Source organism: Rattus rattus, chromosome 1, assembly GCF_011064425.1.
Source record: "Rattus rattus isolate New Zealand chromosome 1, Rrattus_CSIRO_v1, whole genome shotgun sequence".
Taxonomy (NCBI): Eukaryota; Metazoa; Chordata; class Mammalia; order Rodentia; family Muridae; genus Rattus; species Rattus rattus.
Genome location: NC_046154.1, coordinates 108,065,705 through 108,090,610, shown reverse-complemented (window position 1 = coordinate 108,090,610; position 24,906 = coordinate 108,065,705). Strand labels below are relative to the sequence as shown.

Genomic DNA, 24,906 nt, shown 5'->3' with positions numbered 1-24,906 from the left:
AAAAGAAGCCAGATCTTTTACTGCTATGGGGACAAAGTACTATCCATAAACTGGAGAAGAAGGCTCACCTTCCTCTCCCAGTACCTCAACAACAGAACAGTGTGTACAGAAACGGCTTTGGCACTTGAACCCTCAGACACCATCTTAAACGTTGTTGCTTGAATATTGTAGTTTCACCTGGTGCTCTGACCCTACATTGTTGTCTCCATGCTCTGTGGATATCACACACACACACACACACACACACACACACACACACCCCACTGTCACCTCCATGCTCTATGTACAAGATCTCTCTCTCTCTATCTCTATCTCTCTCTCTCTCTCTCTCTCTCTCTCTCTCTCTCACACACACACACACACACACACACACACACACACACACAAGTCCTTCATTCTGAAATAATATAACTTGACACCAAACACACCCAAATTAAATCTGTTTTAGCATTTCATTCAGAGTTTTCTTCTTGATTCTTACGTCATACAGTTAATTTGTTGACAATGTTTAAGCTACCATCTGGGGTTGACTTAAGGCTCTAATTTATTATCAACAGTTTAGTCCTTATAGGAATCTCTTGAGATTCAAATCACACACCAATGATTCTCTCTTTTGAAGTGGTTTCTTGTTGAATGGATGTGGTATCTTGTCTGGGTAACCCATAGAGATAAATGGAAACACATACAAGAAGAGCGCCCAGTGTAAATGAAAGTGCTGAAAAGAGAAGGAAAAAAACTATAAAAATGGTGAACTTATTATATAGGGCTCACATGACACGCGTGCGCGCACACATACACACACACATGACAACATGGGGTATCATCCTTAAGAATGCTACCCATCTCTTTTAAGGCAGGAAAGCAGGGTCTCTCAGTAGCCTGTAGTCCACCAATTAGGTTAGACTGCGTAGCCAACAAACCCCAGGGATCTGGGTTTCGGTCTCCCAGTGCCAGCACTGCAAGCATGTACCAGCACACTGGGCATCTGTCTGTAAGCTCTGGAGACCGTCAGGTCCTCATGCCTTTTACTGACTAGCCATCTCCCATCCTAAAATCTCTGTCACTGTGGGTTTGCACTACCAGGTTGCATGACTGCTATTTTCTAAATAGAAAGATTGTCTATTTAAGGAAAAAGATAAATATCAAGGGAATGGTAACATACTTTTCAAAAACATAATTAAGCCTGTCTTGGACTGATAAAACAAAGGGATATGGATATATTAGTTCCCCTATACTATTTATAATTAAAGGAAACAGGTAATGTAATATATATATGAGTAGAAAAATAAAATGCAATATGATTTGGTTTTGTTATGATCCCAGAAAACTTAGTATAAAAGACAGTCACACAATTCAGTTTCCTAAAACTAGTGATTCAAGCCACTGAAAATTCCCAGATAGGTGGTCAGGTGATGATTACCTTTCCTGCTGCCCTTGACTCTTTTCCATGTTTCTCCTGAAAATCAGGGTACACAAACCGCGTGTGAAGGCTAGCATGCCTGCTGCACAAGCTTGAGTCCCCAGCACTCGTATAAAATGGGCACAGTGACACACAGGGAGCAGGGACAGCTAGTCTAGCAGGATCAGTGTAGGCCTGCTTAGAAATGAAGGGACTGACTGACCAGACATCCGGCATCCACCCACATGTACCCACACACCAAAAAGAAACAAAACCAAAAAGATAATAGTAAAACCCTTCGATGACCTAACGTGTAAGTAGTGTGTACAGGACTCCTAATGCCACAGCTCTATGTCTGACACAGACCCAGACTATATTCTATGTATGTGAACTACAGTACAATGGCCCAGTACTGATAGCTTTAGAAACTGGCATGTAGACAGCAAGGACAGTGCTGCATGCTTGCGATCCCAAGGCAGGCGGTTCAGGAGTTCAGGTAACCAGCTGCACAGTGAGTCCCAGCAATCTGAGTGACACCAGACAGCCCCCTACTAACAGGCATGCAAAGAGACAGCGTCGAGCCACTGTTGTAGTCCACCAGCTCCGAGAGCCCGAGAGCCAAGTGTGAGGCAGTTTACATCTTAACACCTCAGCAGTTACCTCAAAGACTGCTGAGACAGAAACATTTTATATCCTTCCCAAGTTTTCCTCAGGAGCAGACACAGGCTATTATATGGCTGTATTCGAACTACAGTTAAGAGTTTACCCAAGTCAGGTGAAAAGAACATCTAAAATGGTAAGTGCTTGGACTTGTACAGCTTCCTTGTTATTTGCTAGACAGTTCTAAGCAAACCTGACAAACCCATTACTCACATTTAACAGAGCAAATGTGAGACGCTGTTATATGATTTCCCCAAGTCTGCTGCTAATAATTACAACAGGCAAAATTTGAACCATACTATAAAATGTTTTTCTACAATACTAATAATGCTTCTACTTATAAGATGAGTCAATTCCAAAATTAAATGTAATACAGGCCAGTTTTTTCCCTTTTATGTAATGTAAACATTTAACAGATTTTTCTTAGGAGTTTATAGTATAATAATTGGTCAATAAAGAAAATAATTACTACATAGCTTAAAACCAACTTGAAACACTAAGACATTATTGTTCCTTGAGTAATTAAAAAGAGATAGATAGATAGATAGATAGATAGATAGATAGATAGATAGATAGATAGATAGATAGATATTTATGACAGCTAGGGAAAAAACACTGGAGGGATTAGCATAGCAACGGTCCCACAATATCCCTGTAAACCAGTGCACACCCAAGTCCAGAACAGAAGGACATAAGTTACAATGAGAACCCCGAAAAGCCTGTCTGGTCGTGATGAGCCTCAGCCTCAGCACACACCTCTAATCCGAGAGCTCTGTTTATTGTGAACAGATTAAATAGTCAACCATAGGTCAAGGGGCAAAGCAAACAACCAGCTGACAGGAAGTGAACATAGAAAGACCAGAGTGGGGGAAGGCAGGAGGATGGATATGGAGGTGCACAGGAAGTAGATAGGAGGGACTTCAGTTTGAAGGGTTAAAGACAGGATGGAGAGGGAGAACACGTTCTTTTCCTTTTGGGACACTGGCTGAAGAGGCAGGTTAGCTGGGTGCTTTCTCTCCTTCCTGAGCTAGTAGGCTTTCACCTGAGCATCTGTCTCCCACGTCTTCATTGGTAAAATTGAATGACTAGGATTTTGTTTTAAAAAAAATTTTGCACCCAATGTGACTGGAAAAGGAAAAGCCCACCAACATTACAGAAGCAGAAGGCACCTGACAGAAACAGGGCAGAAAACACTGCAGAGGACAGGAAACATCAGAGAGAAAGCTATAGAGGAGACACTGCCTGCGATCATCTCCAGAGGAAGCAGCAGTTCTTCCACTTTGGCTGGACACCCAAAGAGACTCGAAGACTCCAAACTGGTGCGAGCCCTGAGACAGTGTAAGCCACCACAAAAGACAAGCTGAATTATACAGACAGACCTTCCCTTCCCTGCGTTAGAAACCGGGACGTCTAACTGAGTGGCAAAGTGATGAACCAGAAAGATCTGACAGACTAGGACACGCCCACCTCTCCCGAGAAGACAGAAGGGAGCTACCTAAGTGGCAGCACAGGGTAGGGAGCAGTTTTACTGAGACAAACTGAGAAAAAGCTAGACACACGTGAAGGGAGACTAAGAAGGAGCCAGAAGATGAGAACAGACTGCCAGAGGCTAGGAGAGAATCCAGACTGATTCAGTCAGCTTGGGGAGGAGCTGAGCTGGAACAGACTGCCAGAGGCTAGGAGAGAATCCAGACTGAGTCAGTCAGCTTGGGGAGGAGCCTGAGCTGGAACAGCTGAGGTCACCGGCCAGCCAGACATCAGAAGAACAAGACAGGGCGAGCTCAGTCAGCTGTGAGTCTCGGAGGCTGACAACATTCCTGCCTAGATGAGAGGCTTCCAGTACTAGGCCAGGTTAGTGGACGGAGGCAGTGAGCCTCAAGAGACAACAACTACCTCAGGTGAATAAAAGATACTTTTATAAAAGCGGAAATGAAAGGAAGCTTCAAAATAGGCCTACATACGTTAGCCCTACTACTGAAAAGGATTATTTCTGAGTACCTACTCATACCACCGTGCTCCCCGAGGATCCATAGGGATTGGTTCTAGCACTCCCCTCTGGCACTCAAATCTTCAGGCTCACATATAAAAACAGTACAGCATTACATATTACCTATACACGCATACCTTCCCTACAACTCATTCACAGGTTACTTAGAATCTCTACTAGAATGTATATACTCTATAACCATTTATATACCTAAGGGATTGTAACACATATACTTGTATTCAGGCAAATAGTTTCTACCTAATATTTTCTAATCATGACTGGATCCACACATGCAGAAGCCATAGTTACATGGGACCAAATGTACAACCTGACCCACCCAGGGCATCCTGTATCTTAATTCTTAAGGGAAGATGGCCTTAACTGTTAAATAACAGAGTGGCCCTCTAAACAGCACCTAGAACCAGCGCCCTTCAGACTTAAGCTCTAGGACTCTGAAGTGCTGGTTCATCACCTTCCCATAGCTGCAAACTGTGGAATACACTGTAACAGAATCAGGATTACTTTAATGAGAACTGAGAGACTGTGCATGAGAGGCTCTTCCATGCTAATGACAGTGACATACTTATCTGTAATCCAAACAGTATGACTGAGGCAACGGTAGACAGAACAATGGCTGCGGCCGCAGAGAAGCCTTTCATGATGTTGTCTGTGTACTTCACCACCACTGACGTGTAGAGGCCTCCCACACTAGCAAGGACTTGGGACACAGAGAAAAATAAAACCTTAACACTAAAACAATGAAAGCATTCTATATTCTGTTGAGATAGTTTTCATTCCCAGAGATGACACACTCATTTACCTAGGGTGAGAAGCAGACATCTGAGAAGTTGTACTAAAGCTGAGTGGTGGTTCCTATAAACACAGTTTCTCAGATGCTTAAAGACTGTGTGCACCACCACTAAATTACATGACTTACTACTAATACATTAATTAGATGCTTTTCATTGTGAAGGGATAGCACATCAATAAAAACAAAGTTACATATTCTGAACTGGTATTCAGGTATCAGAGGAATAATTCCAAAATGCCATAAGTGCTTAGAACAAATATCTAACTTAAAAATTAAAGTAAAAACCAAAGCAATCTACTGAGACCTTTTATTCCTGGATACTTACAGATAACAAACCAGACATAATACGTGTAGCCATAGAAAAATCCTTTTTCTTTAATTTCAGCGCCATCCGACAAGTAGGTACCAGCTAATGTCACAGCGATCCCTGACAGATACATCTGAATGTTTCTCACCCAAAGGGAAGTGTCTGAACTCTTTAAAACTTTTTCAAAATAAACTCCTAGAAGAAAAGAAATGGACATGGCAACATTAAATGAACTAACAGTCTTCAGTTTAGAACGTGCCCCAGTATGTTATTTGGGGACTCTTCTTAATGTTAGTTAAATACACATTTATTATATAGTTTATGACATGATATATTGCACATTACCAATTTGCTTTTAGAAAGCATATAGATTAATAATTAAGAGGAAACTTCACAAGCTCATCTGACAAAAGGTTGTTAAACAATCAAGAACAGTTTCTTCCCTTTACCAAATGTCTGTATTCCTTAATGCCAAAAAAAAGGCTGGCTGTGACTACACTGTCAGAGCAGTGGGCCTCCTCATCCCCTCTAACACACACATGTAGAAGTGAATGCCTTACTGTGCAAAGTGGCTGGAGTCACTCAGACGGTGTCTACTCAATGACATGACCAAAAGAAAGTGAGTAAAGCTGTTGCCCGTTGACGCATGTCTGTAGACATCACATTTGTGTGTATATGTATTTTTTCCTGGGGCTGGAGGGTGAGGCACAAGTTGTTTTTTTCTTAGAGAAAAGGGAGTAGAAACCTTTTTTGCCCCTAAAAAGTCACATACCACTATTTCAAGTTTTAAATCTGGATGGAGGCATGTTAAATAGGGACACTGCAGATTTTGTTTAAAGACAGTTTATTAGCCAAAGGGGTGGGAACTGTTATTTACCAACTGAAAGGTTTAATTAAAAGTAAGATTTCTATATTAATCTTTATTTTGAGAGCTGATCTCACTGGCTGGCCCAGAACCCACTATGTAGACCAGGCTGGCCTTGAATCTGCCTGCCTGTACGTCTCAGGCCCTACTGCCATCAATGCTGAGACTACGGTCGAAAGAGCGGACAATAGGACAAACATAGCTCCCAGCTAGACTTTCTGTCTGGAAACAGCATGTCCATCTATGGCCTGTCACTGAGTGCAGGACTATGAAACCAACTTCTCTTTCCTCAGTTGTAAACCGAGACGGAACTAAACAGAATATTGGATATAAGCAATTAACTGCTCAAAAATACTTCTGAAAATCAAAAGAATAGTTTTTCAGTAATTAGAATTTCTTTCTAATCTGTTGTTTTTTAAGAATAAAAGTTTTTCCTTGTACTATGGTTAATTAAGTCAATTTCTAAAGTTGGCATTTTCTCTTCTCCTATAATACATCTTATTTCAAATAGTATTTTATTTCTATAACCTAGCTGCTTTCCTAGTGGAAAAGAAAAAGTCACTCTTGAAATAGGTAGAAATAAAGAAAAATACAAATATCACTAATATATTCTTTACTACTAAAAAGAGCTCCTGAGTTTCATACCTGTTGGAGCTATTTCGAAACACATTTCATTCTTACATTAAGATTCACATATTTCTTATCTTTTCTTAATTCATTAGAGGAATGACTGTCCCTAAATGACTCCATACTTTCCTGTTTTCTTGATGTTTTGGGCTGTTCTTCTTTGGTATTATGCTTGCTAAGGTACATTCACCCACCTCCTCTCTCTACTCCATAGCTCCTAGTCTGTTGAAGCAAAGGAAGGAGTTGAGGTTACTGGTGACAGACACTGAGTTGCGGCAGTAATGACCTACGCGGCAGAGACGAGCTTAAAAACTGAACTTTGGGAACTGGGACGTACATGTACCTCACTGAAGGTCAAGGTCCCTCAAAGTCAGAGTCTATGAACTTTAGTTCTTGCCTAAACTAAGATGGTCAAGATGACAGAAGTATTTTCTTAAATAATCGTGATTCCGAAGTCTGAACGAAGTTAAATAAGCCACATATGTACTGGGGGAACAAACTAAGTCCCTTATGGGAATAAAACTGCAGAGATAAAGCAGCTGGGTGGAAATGGCACTCGGGAGGCAGAGACAGGGGGATCTGTGAGTTCAAGCTATCCTGGTCTACAGAGAGAGTTCCAGGACAGACAGAGAAACCCTGTCTTAGAAACAAACAAACAAACAAAAAAGCAAACCAAAAAATAAATAAATAAAAATTGTTAGGATAAACCAAAGAAATGAGATCTAGTTTTTACGGTTCAGTCTTTTTTAAAGAGAGTTCCGTACTAAAACAGCGCGGTTTATAATTTACCTGCAAATCCCGAGCACAGCACAGCAATGGCTATAGCTCCAAAGCCTAACAACGGGTTCTGCGCGACCTGCAATTGTAAGTTTTAAGAGCGACTTTCAGTGACTGCAACCTGGATCAATCCCATAGTCCAGACAGCTTACTACAGACAGATGTGTTGCCTGGTCTGGTGACACACAGCTTTAATCCCGCACTCAGGAGGGAGGCAGCCAGGGGCAGGCACATTAACAACAGCAACAAGAAGCCCACATTAGACTTCTACTGAAAGTACATTCCATGTCAGAGATTATATAAGAATGGTACAAGAGCAAACAAAGTGAAAAGACCAATTTTCAAAGTAACCAAAGCATTTAAGTTGAAAGAATTTCTTGAACACAGAGTTTTACACAGTTGACCTACTTGTTAATTTTAATCTCTTTTCTTCCCTGAACCAAAGCATCAGTCTGGACCGGAGGCCAAGAACCCAGTGGTCGCTCAGTCCATGAGACTAGATGATTCAGCAATTTTAACCTGGTGCTGAGCTCCTAGCAGCAACAGAATTGGTGAACTTGCCAGTAGGAGTGAAGACAAACGGACAAAATCAGTTTCCTTTTCCCCTTTTATCTGGGTTGCAACCGGAAGATAGCAACCCATATTTAGGATGGGTTATCTCAAATCAAACAATCTGATTTTAAAAATCCCATCCAAGCTAAATAGAAAACGGAGTCTGACCATCAGACGCCATAGAAACAGATCATCCAACTTAGTCAAGCCTTCAGCTGACACAGCATTAGCTAGGTCAAACTAGAACCATCTAGTTAGGATACCCTCAAATACTTGACCCATAAAAACTTAAAACCAATGTTTCAGTAAGCGAGAAAAACATAAAGCTAAACTAAAAGATGGTATAGCCCACAGACTGTCCACACCAGAAATCCTAACAGTCAAAAGAAAGCTAGCTATGGACGGGGAGGGGGCTAATCAAGGGCCTAACAACAACCATTCCAAAGTTACTGTTTTAAGCTCCTAGACCAGTTTTACTCTCCCACATTCAAAGAAATGTAGTCTACAAAAACCAAAACAAATAAACCAAAAAACCCAACAAAACAAAACTGGATTCCAAAGCCTTTTACTTCCTGCATCCCCATAAAAATCCTCCACTTTTAACAGAGGATGAGTGGTGAGCCAGCCTTACAAATACACGAAATGTTAGAGGAAGAGACAGAGGAAAAGACCCAAAGGAAGTCGTCTTCTTCCACAGCAAATAGCAGAGCGTCTCGGCAGAGCTGACAGTAGACAAATCAGCTACTTAGTTCATCTATCAGATCACTGTTGGAAACATTTCACCTCAGGACTCTTAAGGGTTATGATGATGCTCTGTGATGGATGATTCTTGACTTTTGCTCAAGTTATAGCTTTTAATCTCAGTATAACAACAAAAATAGAAAAGAAACTGAAATTTGGAAAGCCAGGCCTAAAGTCTAAGCTCCAACTTTGTAAGTACTTAAAATATTCTTAATGTAATTCTTACCCAAAAGAGGTAACCCACTGTTACGAGGTGGTAAGGAGTGAATGTATGCAAAAATTCCTATCCACAAGGTAGGTATTCCACAAAAGACAACTTTCTCATCTGACAGGATGAGTTTAAATGCAAATATTGGTTTGGTATAAACAAAAACAAAACAGGAGGCAAATACTGAAGGGTATCTTCTGTCATTAAATATTTTAGCACTTTCCTCTTAGAAACAGGAGGCCAATCATACTACTTTTCTGTTGCTGTGATAAACCATCATGACCAAAGCAGCTGACAGAAGAGTGTGTTTCCTTTAGGCCTCAGCAGTTTCAAAAGGAGAAGAGTGCATAACCGTCAGAGTGGGGAAGGCAGGAGGGAGGCCAGGAGAACAGCTGAGAGCTCACATCTACTAAACCGTGCAGAGAGAACTGAACTGAGGATGGTGCCTGGCTCTAAGCCTCAAAGCCTGCTCCCAACAGCACACTTCCTCCAGCAAGGCCACGTCTCCTAAGCCTTTCTCAACAGCTGAACAAGTGCATGGTCTACGGGAGGCGTCGCATCTAAACCACCATATTATGATCCTTAATAACTATGTAATGCTAAGAGGGAGAGCCCAACCATAAAGCAAAGCACATTTTAAATCAAAAGGAATATTACACGCTACAATCATCGAAGTGACGAGTGAACAGAGCGGTACTGAGAGGGAAGTGTCCTGTGCTACCTGTGGTACATGGTTTTATCTCTTACCACGACTTTTGTAGCGTGGGCTGGTTTCCACTGTACAAGTGTGACCCCACCACACAGCATGAAGACTGAAATCCACTGTAGTTTGCTGAGTGATCGATTTAACATTAAAACAGTACATAAAGCAGTGCAGGGAATCTTCAGTTGATAGGTCACCTACAAACAAAGCAACAGAATAAATTCATCTAACGGTAGTCAGTCCTTTACAGAATTATGTCTAATATCATTAACAGAATTAAGAAAACACTTGTGAATGTAATAAAAGGTTAATTTAAAAAAAATCTTTCTCCATTTAAAAAAATTCAATGATCTCAAATCCCAGGTTTTTAGTTCTTGTATTTTTTCTTTTGAGACAAGGTCTCACTATGCAGCCGTGGCTGGGACCGAGTTCACAGGGAGAGATAGAATGCTGAGAGCAAAGGCATGCACTGCCACGTCCCACAAAACAGGTTTTTATCACTAACGCAGCTTACCTGATACACTGCCGCGTCCAGGTTACTGAGAGCTAGGAAAGCCATGTTGTTCTGCACAGCATACACCAGTGACGGCACACTTAACTTCAGCAGCTCCTTAGGGCTCCCCAAGACGTTTTCACTCAAAGAGGCTTTAAATCTACCCAAACTGCCAGTTTCTCTTCAAAAACAAAAGGGGAGATGAAGGGAACGGTGAGGCAGAGAGCTAAGCAGCCTTTCCGATCAGTGCTAGGTAGTGAAGCCAGTCTTGTGCTTGCTAAGCGAGTCATCCACTGAGCTGCATCCTCAGCCTTTTGTTTGAAGCAGGGTCTTACTCTGAGACCCACCCATCTTCACCTCCCACGGCTGGGGTCACAGGCATGCGCACCATGTCTGTAGTGCTCTGATAACGAGAATCCCCCACACGCGGTTAACCTTCTGATGGCATTAGCAGTGCACACTTAAGGATTATGCCCAACTAGTTTTAGATTCATTAATAGAAATAGACCTATAATTTATTCCCATTTAAAAAAACAAATTTCTACTTAGAAAAAAAGTGTAACGATTAGGTAGGATTATCACCAAAATCTTCTGGTCAGAGTTCCAAGAATTTTTGAGCCCATTAAGTAAGAGACAAGTGTTACCTACAAAGACTAACCCTCGCCACTTCAAGTCTGCTGTGTCCGGTGTGCTTCTGCATCCTCGTGACGATCGGGGAGCACGCCGTATCTTTAAACTGCCCTCAAATTACACATGAAATGCAAATAAGACAAGGCTACAGTGCTTCTGCAGCTCAGATCTGAAAGCAAGTCATCCTTATTTATAGATTTACTGGGTGCTGATTAAATGGGAAATAAATCCTTATATAAACATACTCTCAAGATATGTCAAATCTGTATAATTCTGTAATTTAAATAACAGATTAAACTCAGTAAAAAGTAAACCATATCTGTAATGTACAAAAAAAAATGCCTACTGGTTATACATGGTCTTAAAACCTATCCAACCAACCCCACCCCTATCCCCGCTGAAAGAAGATGGGTTAATCTGGCTTCTGCCTCTACCAAAATGCACCCATTTGCTTCCTAGATTAAAAATAAAAATGTGTTTCATAATAAGCATCAATATCCCTCAAAAAATGGTTCTAAATGTAATTCAGAGTGCCCTGAAAGGACCACACTCATGTTTAAGATGATCATGGCGGGTGGGGGTCTGTGGTGTTTATTAATATTAGAATCGACATTTGCAAATATTTTTATATTTAAATGCTACAGGAACAATTACTTAAGTTCTGGGGATGGCAACAAAATTTTGGCCCATTATTGTCAAGTATATGGTACAACTATATACTTGATTAACATCTTAAGGAGAGTATAAAGAATTATCAATTATCTTCCCCTGTGTAAAATTAAAAAAAAAAAAAAAAAAAAAAAAGCTCCTAAGGATCGAATTGAAGCCTGGTGGTTAGCTTTAACTGTCAGTATCACCTGGGGAGGGGGGCTCCATGGGAGATTCTCTGGATTAAGGAGAGTCTCGCTTTGCTAATTAAGGTAGGTATCAGCATTCCTTCAGGAGGGGGTTTTCATATGTGCAAAGAGAAAAGACAATGAGCTGTGCACCAGCCTGCCAATGTGGCACTGTCCTCTTCCGAGTGTCCACAATGTGACAGCTGCCTCTAGCTACTGCCAGGACTGTAACCTAAATTGAAGCTTGAGAGGGCAACTGTCTTAGACATAATCTTATGTACCCTATAAAGTTTGCAAACATCATTGTACCCTGGCAACTACAACTGTATGATCCTGGCTATTGCCGCTATACTGTTTCTCATAAAGGTATAAAAGTCTGATTGTTCTCATTAAATTGCCACAGCTTAAGTTTTGCTGTGTCCTTTCCAACCAGCCTGGTTCCATGCCTCACAGTCGGATCAGGTGACCTTGGCCTAAGTAGGTTAGCATGGGCATTTACACTGTGTCTTCTGTTATACAGTAGGAGAAAACGGGAAAGAAAGCAAATGTGTATGAGTAGTGACTGGCATATGACATACATCGGAGAGAGATTTCTGTGTACTGGTGTGAAGAATTCATGTGTGAAAAAATGATATAAAATATAAAAACTGAGTGGCACACACTGCCTAGCAGTTTCGTGCATATAACTAAAACACCCTAAGTAGACCACATAAGCTTTGTCAAGAACCCAGCCATACACTCGTCCACACATCTCTCTTCTTCTTGAAGTTCTAATTTCTGCTTGAAATAAGTATAATTTCATATTCCAAGCAAAGTGGAAAACTATGATTAAAATCAGTAAGAATGGAGGAATCCTAAATTAAGTAAAACAGAAATCATTACTTCAAATGAATAAGAAAATTCTATTTCCGAGGAGAAAGAGCCCACAGCACACATCATTCATTACATGATGTAACACTTAAAGCAAAAGGACTACATACAGACCACTGGAGCGCAGTGAGACTGGAATAGAAACCTCGTACGTCTTGTCACGTTTATCTCCGTGAGTGTGTACATATGCATCTTTCTGCCCGCCACAGTGCTCACGTGCGACTTAGTTCATCCCTCCACCACATGGGCCCAAAGATCAACTCTGGTCATCAGACTTGGCAGCAAGCACCTTTGCCACTTGTTGAAGCATCAGGACAGCCCAGAAATGTTTCTTCATTAGTTAGTGTATTTATTTATTTTACAACTCACCGCTTCTCCTCCCTCTTTTCCTCCCAGCCCCTCCCTCTCACCTCACCTCCTCCCAACATCCTCCCCTTTCTCCTCAGAGACGGGGCATGGATATCAACCCTCCTTGGCCTATCCAATTGCAGTAGAACTAGGCTCGTCTTCTACTGGGGCTAAACAAGGCAGCCCATTAAGGGGAAGGGATCTAAGGCAGAGACAGCCCCTGCAGCTGCGATAGGAGTCCCACATGAAGCCCCAGCTGCACAACTGTTACATATGTGCAGAGGGCCTAGGGCCGTTCCATGCCTGCTCTCTGGTTGGCAGTTCCGTCTCTGAGCCCCTATGGGAGCAGGTTAGTTGACTCTGCATGTTTTCTTGTGGTGACCCTGACCCCTCTGGCTCCTTCAATCCTCTCTCCCCCTCTTCCACAGGATTCTTCAAACTCCACCCAGTGTTTCAGTCCAGAAAATCTTAGTCCACTACCTATTTCAAGACTAGCCAAATGAGTAAACATCCTGGTGCTGACGGAAGCTAAGCTCATCTACACTGCACAAGGAACAAATGAGAACTGTGGAGCTGGTGGTGCTGAACATGACTGTTCTGATGTCACTGGAGGTGCCATGCAGAGAAACGGGCATACGCAAGCGTGTGTCTGCATAGGAGCATACATCCTAGCTCTGTCTGCTCAAAGAGCCCAGCTCAGTGGTTCTCAACCTTCCCAATGCTGCAAACCTTTAATACAGTTCCTCATGTTGTGTGATCCCTCCCCAACCATAACTACCTTATAACTGTAATTTTGCTACTGTTATGAATTGTAACACAAATAACTGATATGCAAGATATCTCATATTCATTTGATCCCTGTGAAAGGGTCTTTAACCTCCAAAGTGGTCTCAATCCACAGGTTCTGAACCACTGGCCTAGACAGACTAGTGTAGCAGCAACATCTGTAACAATATCCATATTCCTGTACCTAAATAGGGAGAGAGAGGGAGGTTTGCAAAGGAACAAGGCATCAGGTCAGGACAATGGCATAAACCAGTTGCAGGCTATAATCTGTTTAGTCAATCTGTCTGCCTAGTGCTACATTTTTCACATTCTAATGCTGACTGTTGGTGATGTTATATTCAAAATGGCCCCCAAATACAGTGCTAAAGTAAAAAGACCCTACTGTTCTAAGCGTCTGAAGGCTACATGCAATATGAAGAAAATGCATCTAGTAAATAAGCTTCATTCACACAAGGGTCAGAGTAAGCCATGAGTTCAATGTCAATTAATCAGTAACATTTAATAAGTGCCTTAGCTTCTCCTAACTGTAACAAGATCACCTCTAGAAAGTGAGGGTTTATTTTGGATCAAAGTTTAGAGGCTTTGGTTAGCCCCGCTGCTCTTGGCTACACAGACAGTGCGTTACATTAGGACCACAGTACCCCACAACTGTTCACCTTGTGGCCAAGAAGTAAAAGAGAGAAAGACCAGAGTCCCACAGTTACTAGAACCACGCTGGGGATGAGGCCTTCAATAGACCAAAGCACAAGCCTTTAGTGAACACTGAGGATCTAACTATAGCATCAAATAGATCTTAACCTGGAACACACATGAAATAGGTTATGTACTGACCCATTCTGCAGTCCTCGTCATAAAGGGCAGACATTTAAATAGTTCCAAACATTTTAATAATCATCTCCAAAGATATAGGCCAGGCTAGCCTGAAGCCCACAGAGACGCACTCACTTCTGTCCCCCAGGTGCTGGGCACAGAAGACTTGTATGCCATTATGCCTAGCCCAAACATGCTTCTTAAGTACTAAAGTAACATCCTGGTTACGTTTGTCCAATTTTTAAAAAGATAACTTTCCATTTATTTATTTACTTAGTGTGTGTGTGTGTGTGTGTGTGTGTGTGTGTGTGTGTGTGTGTGTGTGTGTGTGTGTGTGCAGGTACATCAAGGGGAGCATCAGTTCTCCTCATCTCCTTTGGGTCCCAGAGATCAAACTCAGATTGGCAGACTTAGCAGCGAGCATCTTTAAACACTGGACCATCTCACCAACAACTTTTTAAAATATTACTGGTTTTCATATGTATATAAAGAAATGGCAGCACTGGGAGTATCTGGAAATTTTTAATATTTTTTTTCAAAATCTGTACTACTAAACCTAAATAATTTTTTGGTTTAAAATAGTTAACATAAAATGGGTTTTCTATATAGGGTGTATGTGGGTAAGTTGCAGAAAACAAGACAGACTTGCTGAGTTATAACAAGCACTTGCTAATCTTTAAATACTGGTTTCTAAAATGTGTAACACTTATGAAACTGTAATTTGGGCTCTGATAGATGGTAGCGGATACCTGTTATTTCGGCACTCTGGAGCCTGAGGCAAGAGAACTTGAACTACAGAAAGTTCAAAGCCAGCCAGAGTAAGACAAAAATGGTAGTAATAAACATAAAATAGTCTATATTCGAATTCTTAAGTTAAAATTTTTCTTTCCCTCTAAGTTGGTAAACCCTGTATTTTTCCAAAAGGAAGCTCAGCTTTAAGATGATATCGACTGCTATATGGAGACTGTTCTGGATTTTAAACCCTGACTTTGTCCGTGAGATGCCGCCTTGTAAAGGTACAGTAGGAACTCCCAGCTGGCATCATCCGGATGAAGAATGACAGAATAAAAGATAAATTTCCAGAAAAATAAACTTTATTCCATGGACGGCTTGGGATTTTACTACACTTGCATATGAGTGCCCCACCCATAAGATAAATTTGAAATTCAAATATTTTTTAAACCGTTCTAACCATCCACCTCTAGTTCTTTCTCTAGTTTTTCTAGTTTTGCCAGTGTATCCTTCTCCACATGATCTTTTGAAATCATTTGTCCTATATTTTATTTTACTTTGGTTTCTGTCTCTCCCACTACATCTGTTTCAAGGAGACAGGGGTCCCATTGATTCACCCCTGTCCATCCACCACAAGGAAACTGCTGAGCAAAGGTGCATGAGACCAGCTTAGAAATGTTTAAATCCAATTTGCCTGTCTCTGCCTAAAAGCCATACTTACTGTTTCCCAATCTCACCAATATGCGTGACACTTGCATGAACTCTCACCTGCATACATGACACTGACATGAACTCTCAGCTGCATACATGACACCTACATCAACTCTTACCTGCTTCAATGCTTTAAATAGTTAGATCCTCACCTCATAAACCCCCAAGTCATTTACGAGCAGGGTTTTACTTAATTCTTATTTGATTCTCAGCACCCTGTATCTCTCCTCCAGTGAAAACACTGGAAAAATGTAACTTCAAGGAAGAAACAAGCACGTGAAGTTGGAAGTAAAACTGGCTTTGTCCTGTTCGGAATCCTGGTTGTCACCTTCCCATTTGCCGCACCTTCGGCTAAACTGATTCTTTGATGACGTTACTGACTCAAAGCTCAGCGCTCTCACGTGTCAGCAGAACCATCCTGAGGCACTTCATCTGCTGCATTGATAAAATATGCTATGTCAAAATGTTTAAAAATTAAATGAAATTACTACCAGGCATCTGCACAGTACCTGGCGCTAACACAGGAAACACCATAAAACATTTAGAACTATCATTCTATCCCTCTAAATCTCCTCCCCGTAAGGTCAAACAGCATAGATCTTAGGTTTCATGACCTATATTGGTTCCTTTTACAGAAAACAAAACAAAACAGCACAGGGAACAAACTGCTTTTGGGCTAGAAACCACCATTTGCCAACTCCTACTTGAAAGTTAGTATTGAAAGAGAGTTCTTCGATTTCAACCTCATCAACACTGGGGTTAGACAGTCCTGTGTTTTAAAGGGCTGTTGTAGGCACTGGACGATAGCGAGAATTCCTAGTCTCTATCCATCAGAAGAAAGTACATGCCTATTATGACAACCCAAACTGTACCTCTTCAGGGGTGAAAACTGTCCCTAGTAGAACAGTCCTGCCCCAGAACAATCGAATATGTAAAGACGTAACTTGAATTTTTAATACTTAAGCTGGAGGAAAGAAGAATTTAACTTTCTAGAAGTAGTTTTACTTACTTAGCTAGAAGGCCGACACTTATCAGTAACTTTATAACTTCTGTGATGCACACGGCTGTGGTTGAAAAGTAGAGTCCTTCCGCTGTTGTCCTTGTATATCTTAAAGCTATGGTATAAGCGGCAGCCACCAGAGTCATCACTGTCAAGCAGTATAGTTTGAAGAATAGACTGACATTTTCTGGAAAATATGTGCAACAAAAATATTATTTAGCATGTGTACATATACATATATACATATATATGTGTGTGATGCTAATCGACTAGCTAGTCCTTAATGCTTTTCAACTGCTAGCACCATTTTTTAAAAATATGACATATAAAACTCAATTTCCAAATAATACTTTCTGATCAATTGAACATAAAATACTGCTGACTTTAAAACTCCATACGAATTAGGCAAAGATACTTTTTAGTGCCCCCAACTATACAAATACATGGCATATGAATCTTTGTTATTTTTGAACAATTTTACACACACACACAACTTTGATTACAAACCTGTGAAAACAAAGTATCAAAGCAACTGTAATACATTCTAAATCTCAAGACATTAGAAAAGGGGCTTGAGACCTGTCTGGCTATATCTGTCATTCCAGTGACCTACGAGGTTGATTTGGTGTCTGCTTGGCTAGGCTGTTGCTGCCTTCCTTCCTCACCACCTCACCTATATTCCTCCTAACATGCTAGCTCTACTCTCAGTCAGAAAGGACACACTTCCCAGGTAGAAGAGGCCACTCCTCATTACCCGTGTGTAGAGCACACACAGAGAGCTGTGCTCCTCAGCTACCTCTAAATATGCTCTTGAAGGTAACAGAATAAAAATGAAAGGCTCACTGAGCAACAAGAGTGCAAATGAAGGTAACTGGAGTAGCAGACAAATGCAATCCCAGCACTCATGAGCCTCCGTGTCCTGGACAGTAAAAATGTCCCTAGTAGAGAAGTATCGCTCTACAACAATCTAATCCATAAAGATGCGACTTGATGACTTGATAATCAGGTTTGGACCATATCCTAAGACCCTGTCTCAACCAAACACACACACACACACACACACACACACACAGGTTCATGACATTTAACATAGAACAAATTACATCTAACCTCTCTCTTGTTTTACTGCATTGTCTGAAAGTGGATTGGTTAACACAGAGTACTTAGTAAAACCTCTATTAATATAAACTTGAAATGCAGGATATAGCAGTCCTCACTCAGGGGCCAAAGACAGTCCAACACCTTTGGTAAATTTACAATCATTGGGGAATCCGGTTTCCCCCTTCTTGCTTCCTGCTCTGAGACTGCCAACACCCAAGGCTCGAACTATTTCTGCTTTCTTTTTAAGACAAAATTTAGAGTATCATGTAAGATTTAGGTGAGAAAACCAATTCCCACAATTGTGTTTTTATTAATTATGAATGAGTGAATCTAACCTATGTCATTGAGATCTACTGAGAATGGAGTCACACTTGATCTACTTGGTGTTCAGAGTTAGCATTTTGTCATCAAATTAGTAGCAAGTGTCACCCTTCGAACACTGTTCTTAGCTCATGGGTTCTACATAAATAAGCAGGGTTACTAAATTGGGCCCTACTGTGCCAGTCACAGTCTGAAAATCCTAAGGATGCCAAGTGACTCCAGGGTGCTATTTTTTAACTGATATCCTATGTGCTAAGCATGCTTTTGATCACACCTTTGGAAGCCTAATCATAGGTAAATAAAATAGGTGTTCCGAACAGATACTTTAAAATATGATATCTAAGAACTTAAGGAAGAGTATCTTCATATAAATATTTCCTCCTTGGTAAATTAAAGCATAATTTATAAGTTGTAGGCAAATTCTTAAAATTTAACCAAAGAAATACAACAGAAAAGAAGAAATGTGTCTTATAACTATCTCTCCTTCCTAAAAGGTCCAATAAGCCAGATAAGCAAGGCTCATGTAAAGGACAGTGAAGGAAGTACTATAATACTTCCATTGTTCTAAAACTTTCCTATGAAAGAGTTTATGATTCCAAAAATATGGAGCAATTACATCTAATCAGTCAGCACAAGAGAAAGCAAACTACACCATCCATATTTTTATATGATGGCTCAGAATGGCTTTATATTTTCAACTGAATGGATGGAAAAATGTTTGAGTCCCATCTCAAGTCACATGGAAATCATGTTAAAATTTCAGTGTCCATAAATAAAGTGTCATTAGGAGATAGCTCTTCTCATCTGTCTAAATTAGCCTGCCTACAGCTGGAGGGTTCAGCAGCTATGAGGGAGAGTAACAGCTCTACAGAGACTGCCCATCCATGACCTGAAATTACCAATATTCTCATCACTAAGGAAGGAAAACTCAAGTCACTTTTTTTTTTTTTTGCTGTGTTATAGGTTCCTGATTCAAAAAAGCAAGATAGTTTAAATACTGAAGATGTTTAACTCCAGAAAACATATTATCTTTTTTTTTCTTTCCTTGAGACAGGGTTTGTCTATGTAGCTCTGGCTGGCCTGGAACTTGCTATGTAGAATATTCTGGACTTGAACTCATATGTTCTGCATGTCTCTGCCTCCTAAGTGCTGGGATTTATAGGCACGGGCCATTATCACAGGGTGTTTTTTTTTTTTTTTAAACACTCATAATGAAAAGCCTGCAAATGTAATCCTTAAAAATAATTAGTAATCAAAGTAGAAAAGTCTAAGTTTAGATACTATGAAACATACAGGACTTTGGTGTGCAATACCACTTTAGAAGCTAACATTTCAACGTTTAAAATCGATTCTTGAAAACATGATTTTCACTTACATTTCAGTTTAGCATTACAGCAAAACATTTCTTCTGTAGTTCCTCATTTTCTGGTATGGAATTTCATTTATTAGGAATTTCAACGTTTTCAGGGTAATATAAAAATTCATGGTATGCAGCTATTTTAAACTTTACTAAGAATTCAAATCATAAGAAGCCATTAATCAGAAGCCTGGCCCACTAAATCATCCAGCACCCCCCTTGCTGAGAACCTGTTACCTTCCACAGTATTTGTTTTTGAGTAGGAAATATCCCCAAAAGAGTCAGTCCAGAGTTACACTTTGTTTTCCACTGACATTTTTATGGGGACTGTTATTGTCATGCCTGAAAGCTTGGACATTTCAGGAAGTAGCGGGTAAATAATCTTTACAATGACTCTAAGGAGGTATAGAAATTATTCCATTAGGATAAAAAGTGCAACACACCCAAATGCAACAAAGTATCTACTGGCAAGAAGTCTAAATCTGTAAACTGGTAACCACCCTTGATTTGCCTGCTGCATCTTTTAAGTGTTCATTTGTCAATAGCCCTACTTGTCCTATCACTCCCTTCCTGAATGATACAGGACTTATCTGAAATGAGATAATCCACCACCACACAAAACGTATATGGCACCTGATGTTAAATGTCAATTCCACCCAAAGATAAATAATCTCACATCCACGCAAAAGGATATTCTTTAAATGCTTGTCCAACATTTAAACTTAAAACCAGTGCTCATGGGGAAAATGGTGAAGATGAAAAAAATAAATAAATAAAAATAGCGATGTCGTTGCTACACACGAGGGCTCAGACTACTAATCCCAGCGCTTGAAAAACTGAGGCAGGAAGATCTCCCCGAGTTTGAAGCCAACGTGGGCTACAGAATGAGACCCTGTAGTGTTGGTTCCTGCTTTAAAAATAAATACACAAAAATGCCACCGCCTCTTAGCCTGTCCTAGCCACAGAGCTACAGAACAAAACCTCAGCCTTGGGTCCGGCTTACATAAAACTTGAAAGGGCAGTCACTATAGCACTGCCCAGTCGACCCTCCATCCTGAGGAGCAGCGCGCGCCCCCTCAAACCCTGAACTCCGAACCACAGCCTCGCTCCAGGTAGGAACCTGGCCGGCGCCCGGGAGGCTCACTGCACCGATGTGCGGGTGCAGCCTGCAGCGGCTCCCCGCAGGGAGCGCGCGACCCCCGTAGCCCGCCCGACCCGCAAACCCCGGGCCGCCGTTCCCTAGCGACCGCCCTCAGCCCAGCCTCACCTCTCGCCGGAGCCATGGTGCAGAGAGAGCCTGCGGAACTGACGGCCCTGCGGCCATAGAGACACGCCGGCCTAGAGAGCCCGCCGCACCAGACCCGCGAGGAGGAAGCGGGGGCTACGGCGGAAGCCGCGCGGCGTGCGGAGCGACAGGTCTGGGAAACCCGGTCCTACCGGGGCTCTGAAAACCGCAGCTTCCGGTTGGCTGAGGGGGCGGAGTCAAGGTGGCGGAGCACTTCCTTCTGGGGATTGCTGAGGGTCCCAAGAGAATGAGGCCACAAGGATTTTGAAATGCTTTTGATTATTGTTTGTGTGAAAGCCGTTAGAGAGGCTCCAAGAACTCGAACTTCTGTAACTTTTACCTCCACCACGGTCGTCCATGGTTACCTCTTGGATAAATTTAGTATATATTACATACTGCTCGGAAGTTTTGTGTCTGCCTTCATCATCCTTACTGTCACTGTCTATCCTGACTTGGTAACTACAAGATCTTCGGACAACAAAAAAGACCTCAGAATATTAGATTGCATTAACAGGCACTTCAACCACTCTAACGGTTATTGTGACTAGAGGATGTTATTAGAAAATAATCCTGGGGTGAAATGGCTCCTGTTCAAAATATCTTGAGGTGGGGTTGATGGCACATGCACGTTTGTTTGTTTGTTTTTTCGGAGCTGAGGACATGCACGTAATCCCCATATATGAGAGACTCAGACAGGAAAAATCTGTAATCGAGTAGTCTGGGCGACTTAGTGAAATGCTGTAAAGCACACAGAAAAAAAAAAAAATTGATCTTTGAAACTACAGAAATAGCATCAGCCCTGACAGTAATAGGGATACAGGATTCTGAAATAACCCAATAGCTTCCACCTTTAGTAGCACTGTCCTTTTGAAAAATCCTCTTTGGAGAGTTCTATAGGCATTGGATGTATGTACAAATATATCGCACCCCTTAACGTGACTGGAAAACTTTTAATTCCTTATCATGATATATTACTATGATGTCGAAGATGCCCCCAGATAGATTTTTTTTTTAAGGAGTTAGAACTCACGAATACTAGGCAAACGGGCTGGAACTAAGCTACATTCTCAGCCCCAGAATTAACTCTGTAGAGTTTGACATTCATTTATCTTATTAGGGAATAATATTATTCCCAATTATGTTTGTCTGTAAGTGTGCTCACTAATGCTAATCGCCGTTTCCTGTCGTTGGTATAGTTCATACATGTGGAATTATTCAGTTTCTTATTCTACATGTATTTGAGCACACAAATAGGAAACTCAAGACTTGAACTTTGTGATTAAAATACTCTATCGCATACTAATTGTTTTACAACTACTGCTTCCCATAGATTTTATCTTCCCACCTTTGAGTATCGTGTTCTTAGTATTTTAAAGAGGCAAATGGCTTTATTAAGATTCCATTGCTATATGTTGTAGATCACAGACTCAAAGCAAAGCAGACTGGATTATGTTAAATTCTAAACAAGCTTGTATTGGTTTACCACATACTTAGTGATGTATTTGCACTAAGCATTAACATTCTTTAAAAAATTGTTTAAGGAGCTGAAGGTGGCCCTTGTATGTTCTTTTCTCCAGTTCTTGGTGTTCACTGTTCGCTTCTGCACATTCTGAATGGTCTGAATAACCACAACAGATTTGCTGGTTTCAAAGGTATAACTGAGATTCTTTTCACTTTGAGTTTTTCTCTACCTGCTGACATCTTAGGGAAAGTCTATCATATGGCCAGAAAGGTATAGAAAGAAGGAAAATCAAACCGGAGGCAAAAGAGGCTACTGCCGTTCTCTCACCTGAAGCAACAAAACAGAAGCACCCATAACAATGGTCTTCAGAATATTAGGCATCAGTGCTAAAAGACACAAGTGAGGTTAAGCCGCTCATCCCCTGGAGAAGTTTCTGAGGTGTTATCACAGGAACCAACCCAAGCTAAGCCTAAACTCTATGAGCTAAGAATATAGAACTGCCAACCCCAGATAGGGATGCTAATGGCTGGAGTTTGAGAGCAAGAACATCCCTGAGCCATAGGATAGCTTCAAGTGAGAACTGGAATGAGGGTTTTCTTACGGGAGTGTGGATGACCCGAGAGCAGCAGCTCTGGATTCTTAACCAGCAACACATGATGAAATCCCCATGTTCACATACTCAGGGCCACCGAGTCGTTTAACATTCCCCAGCCTCTAGCTTCTCTCCAGACCAATAAGTGCAAGTAGGGCAAAAAAATAACTTACTTTGGTTATTCTGTTGATGATATTCAAACTGTCCAATTATACTCGTTGTAAGACTTCACCCTTTTCAAAGTCTATATAAGCTTAGTGAAGAATTTTTGCTTCCGACAAATAGTTTCAAACAGATCTTGATTATGTGTTTGGTTTTTGTTCCCTGTCCTAATCAACAATACTTAAAGGAACCATGACATATTGTGAACAGTACTACACACACACACACACACACACACACACACACTGGCCACAAGATATAAAATATTACTGAGCAGGCCATTTTTGTTGCATTTCTGGTTCACAAGTTATACTATTGAATCATATCTTATTCGTTGTCCAAAAGATATTCCACTCCATTTACATAAACCTTATATCCCTGTCCTAATTCAAGTAGCCCAAGACCATTAGGGGGAAGCCAGTTAAACCATAGCCTAACAAGTCTCACTTACTGACCCATGTTAATGAGAAAAAATGAACACCAGAGGAACCACAGTCTGTAGAAGCAAAGGAAAGGGCATAGTTGCAGCATTTTAAGTAAAGATAAACTTAGATGACGCAGTATTTTTAATAGAGTGTGAACATGACTGTGGGTAAAGAATGTTGTATAGCAGTTTCCTTTGAATCAAAACACTGGGATGGAGGAGTGTTTTCATGAGATTCAGGAGGTAAATGAAAGGCCACAAATCTGGGAGAACACAGAAAAAAGGAGTCTCTAGGATCCCGCCCGAGACGGGATATAAAAACGAGTAAGCAGGCTAGGGTTGGAGACTATGACCAGCCCAACGGCAGGGAGAAGAAATACCTATAAGCCGGGTGCAGCTCTCAGGGGTGCAGCTCTCAGGGGCATCCCACGTTGGGGTGAGCTTTTCCGTGATGTGATGCAGCTGGTTTTAAGTTGTCTTTGTTCCTTGTAAGTAGTGCCTCAATCATATTATTAGCAACCCCTCCTCCCCCAAATTCTTTGGTTCACCAAATAGGACACTGGTACAACTGTTTCTAGTTTGCCGTGGATTCTTTCCCTGGAGTTAGTAGACAAGTAGTGTGTGTCTCCAGAACACATCTGTCATACAAGTCCTACCTAATTACTACAGATGTGGAAGGCTGTGTCCACAGGCTCCAGAAATGAAGCCCTCATGACTCTGTTGGAAATTGATGTTCTTCTGTATCAATGTGCATGTAAAGAATAGAGTATCCCATGCTTACTGTGTAACTTAGGCATCCATCGAATTCTCAACTACCTGTAAAAAGCAAATTTTCAATGTGTTGGAAGAGCCTCAAACATGGTTGTTGCTACACTTTCCAGTTTTATCCTGCCCTTGGCGGCTGTTTGATAACTTTTAGCTACAGTATTTGTGTCTCTTATACCAACCAAATTAGTGTTTAAGTAGACACAGTCTAAGTCTGAGCTTTTTTTACTTACATTTATTCATACTCTGTATTATTTGAAGACTTGGTGGAAAATATTCATTTAGTATACTTTACATATGCCTTGTTTTACTTACACTCCTGTAAGAAGTGGCACTCTTCAAAATGTGAATCACGACGTCACATTTATTGATGTCTATTCAAGGCGTCAAGCGCTATTACTCTCACCATGTAAGAAGCTAATGACATACCTGGTTGTACCCAGTAAACTGTTGTATTTTCCTTGGTCCTGCTTATTTCTATTTCTGTCCAAACCTGAGTCATTGTGAAGTTTTCAAACAGAAACTTAGTATATCTATAATATATATATATATGTATATATATATATGGATACATCACAATATTA

At 41.0% G+C, this 24,906-nt stretch overlaps 1 protein-coding gene across 1 annotated transcript; it reads right to left on the bottom strand.

Annotated features, from left to right (window-relative positions):
- Positions 1-433: 433 nt before the first annotated feature.
- Positions 434-21,080, bottom strand: Slc35a1 (solute carrier family 35 member A1). The gene is made up of 8 exons (XM_032904560.1): positions 20,900-21,080; positions 16,863-17,040; positions 10,152-10,311; positions 9,682-9,834; positions 7,446-7,512; positions 5,183-5,359; positions 4,630-4,764; positions 434-715 (listed from the first exon to the last, which is right to left on the bottom strand). Exons 1-8 carry the CDS (start codon positions 20,913-20,915, stop codon positions 591-593), a joined length of 1,011 nt encoding a protein of 336 aa, XP_032760451.1. The 5' UTR covers positions 20,916-21,080; the 3' UTR covers positions 434-590.
- Positions 21,081-24,906: the final 3,826 nt, after the last annotated feature.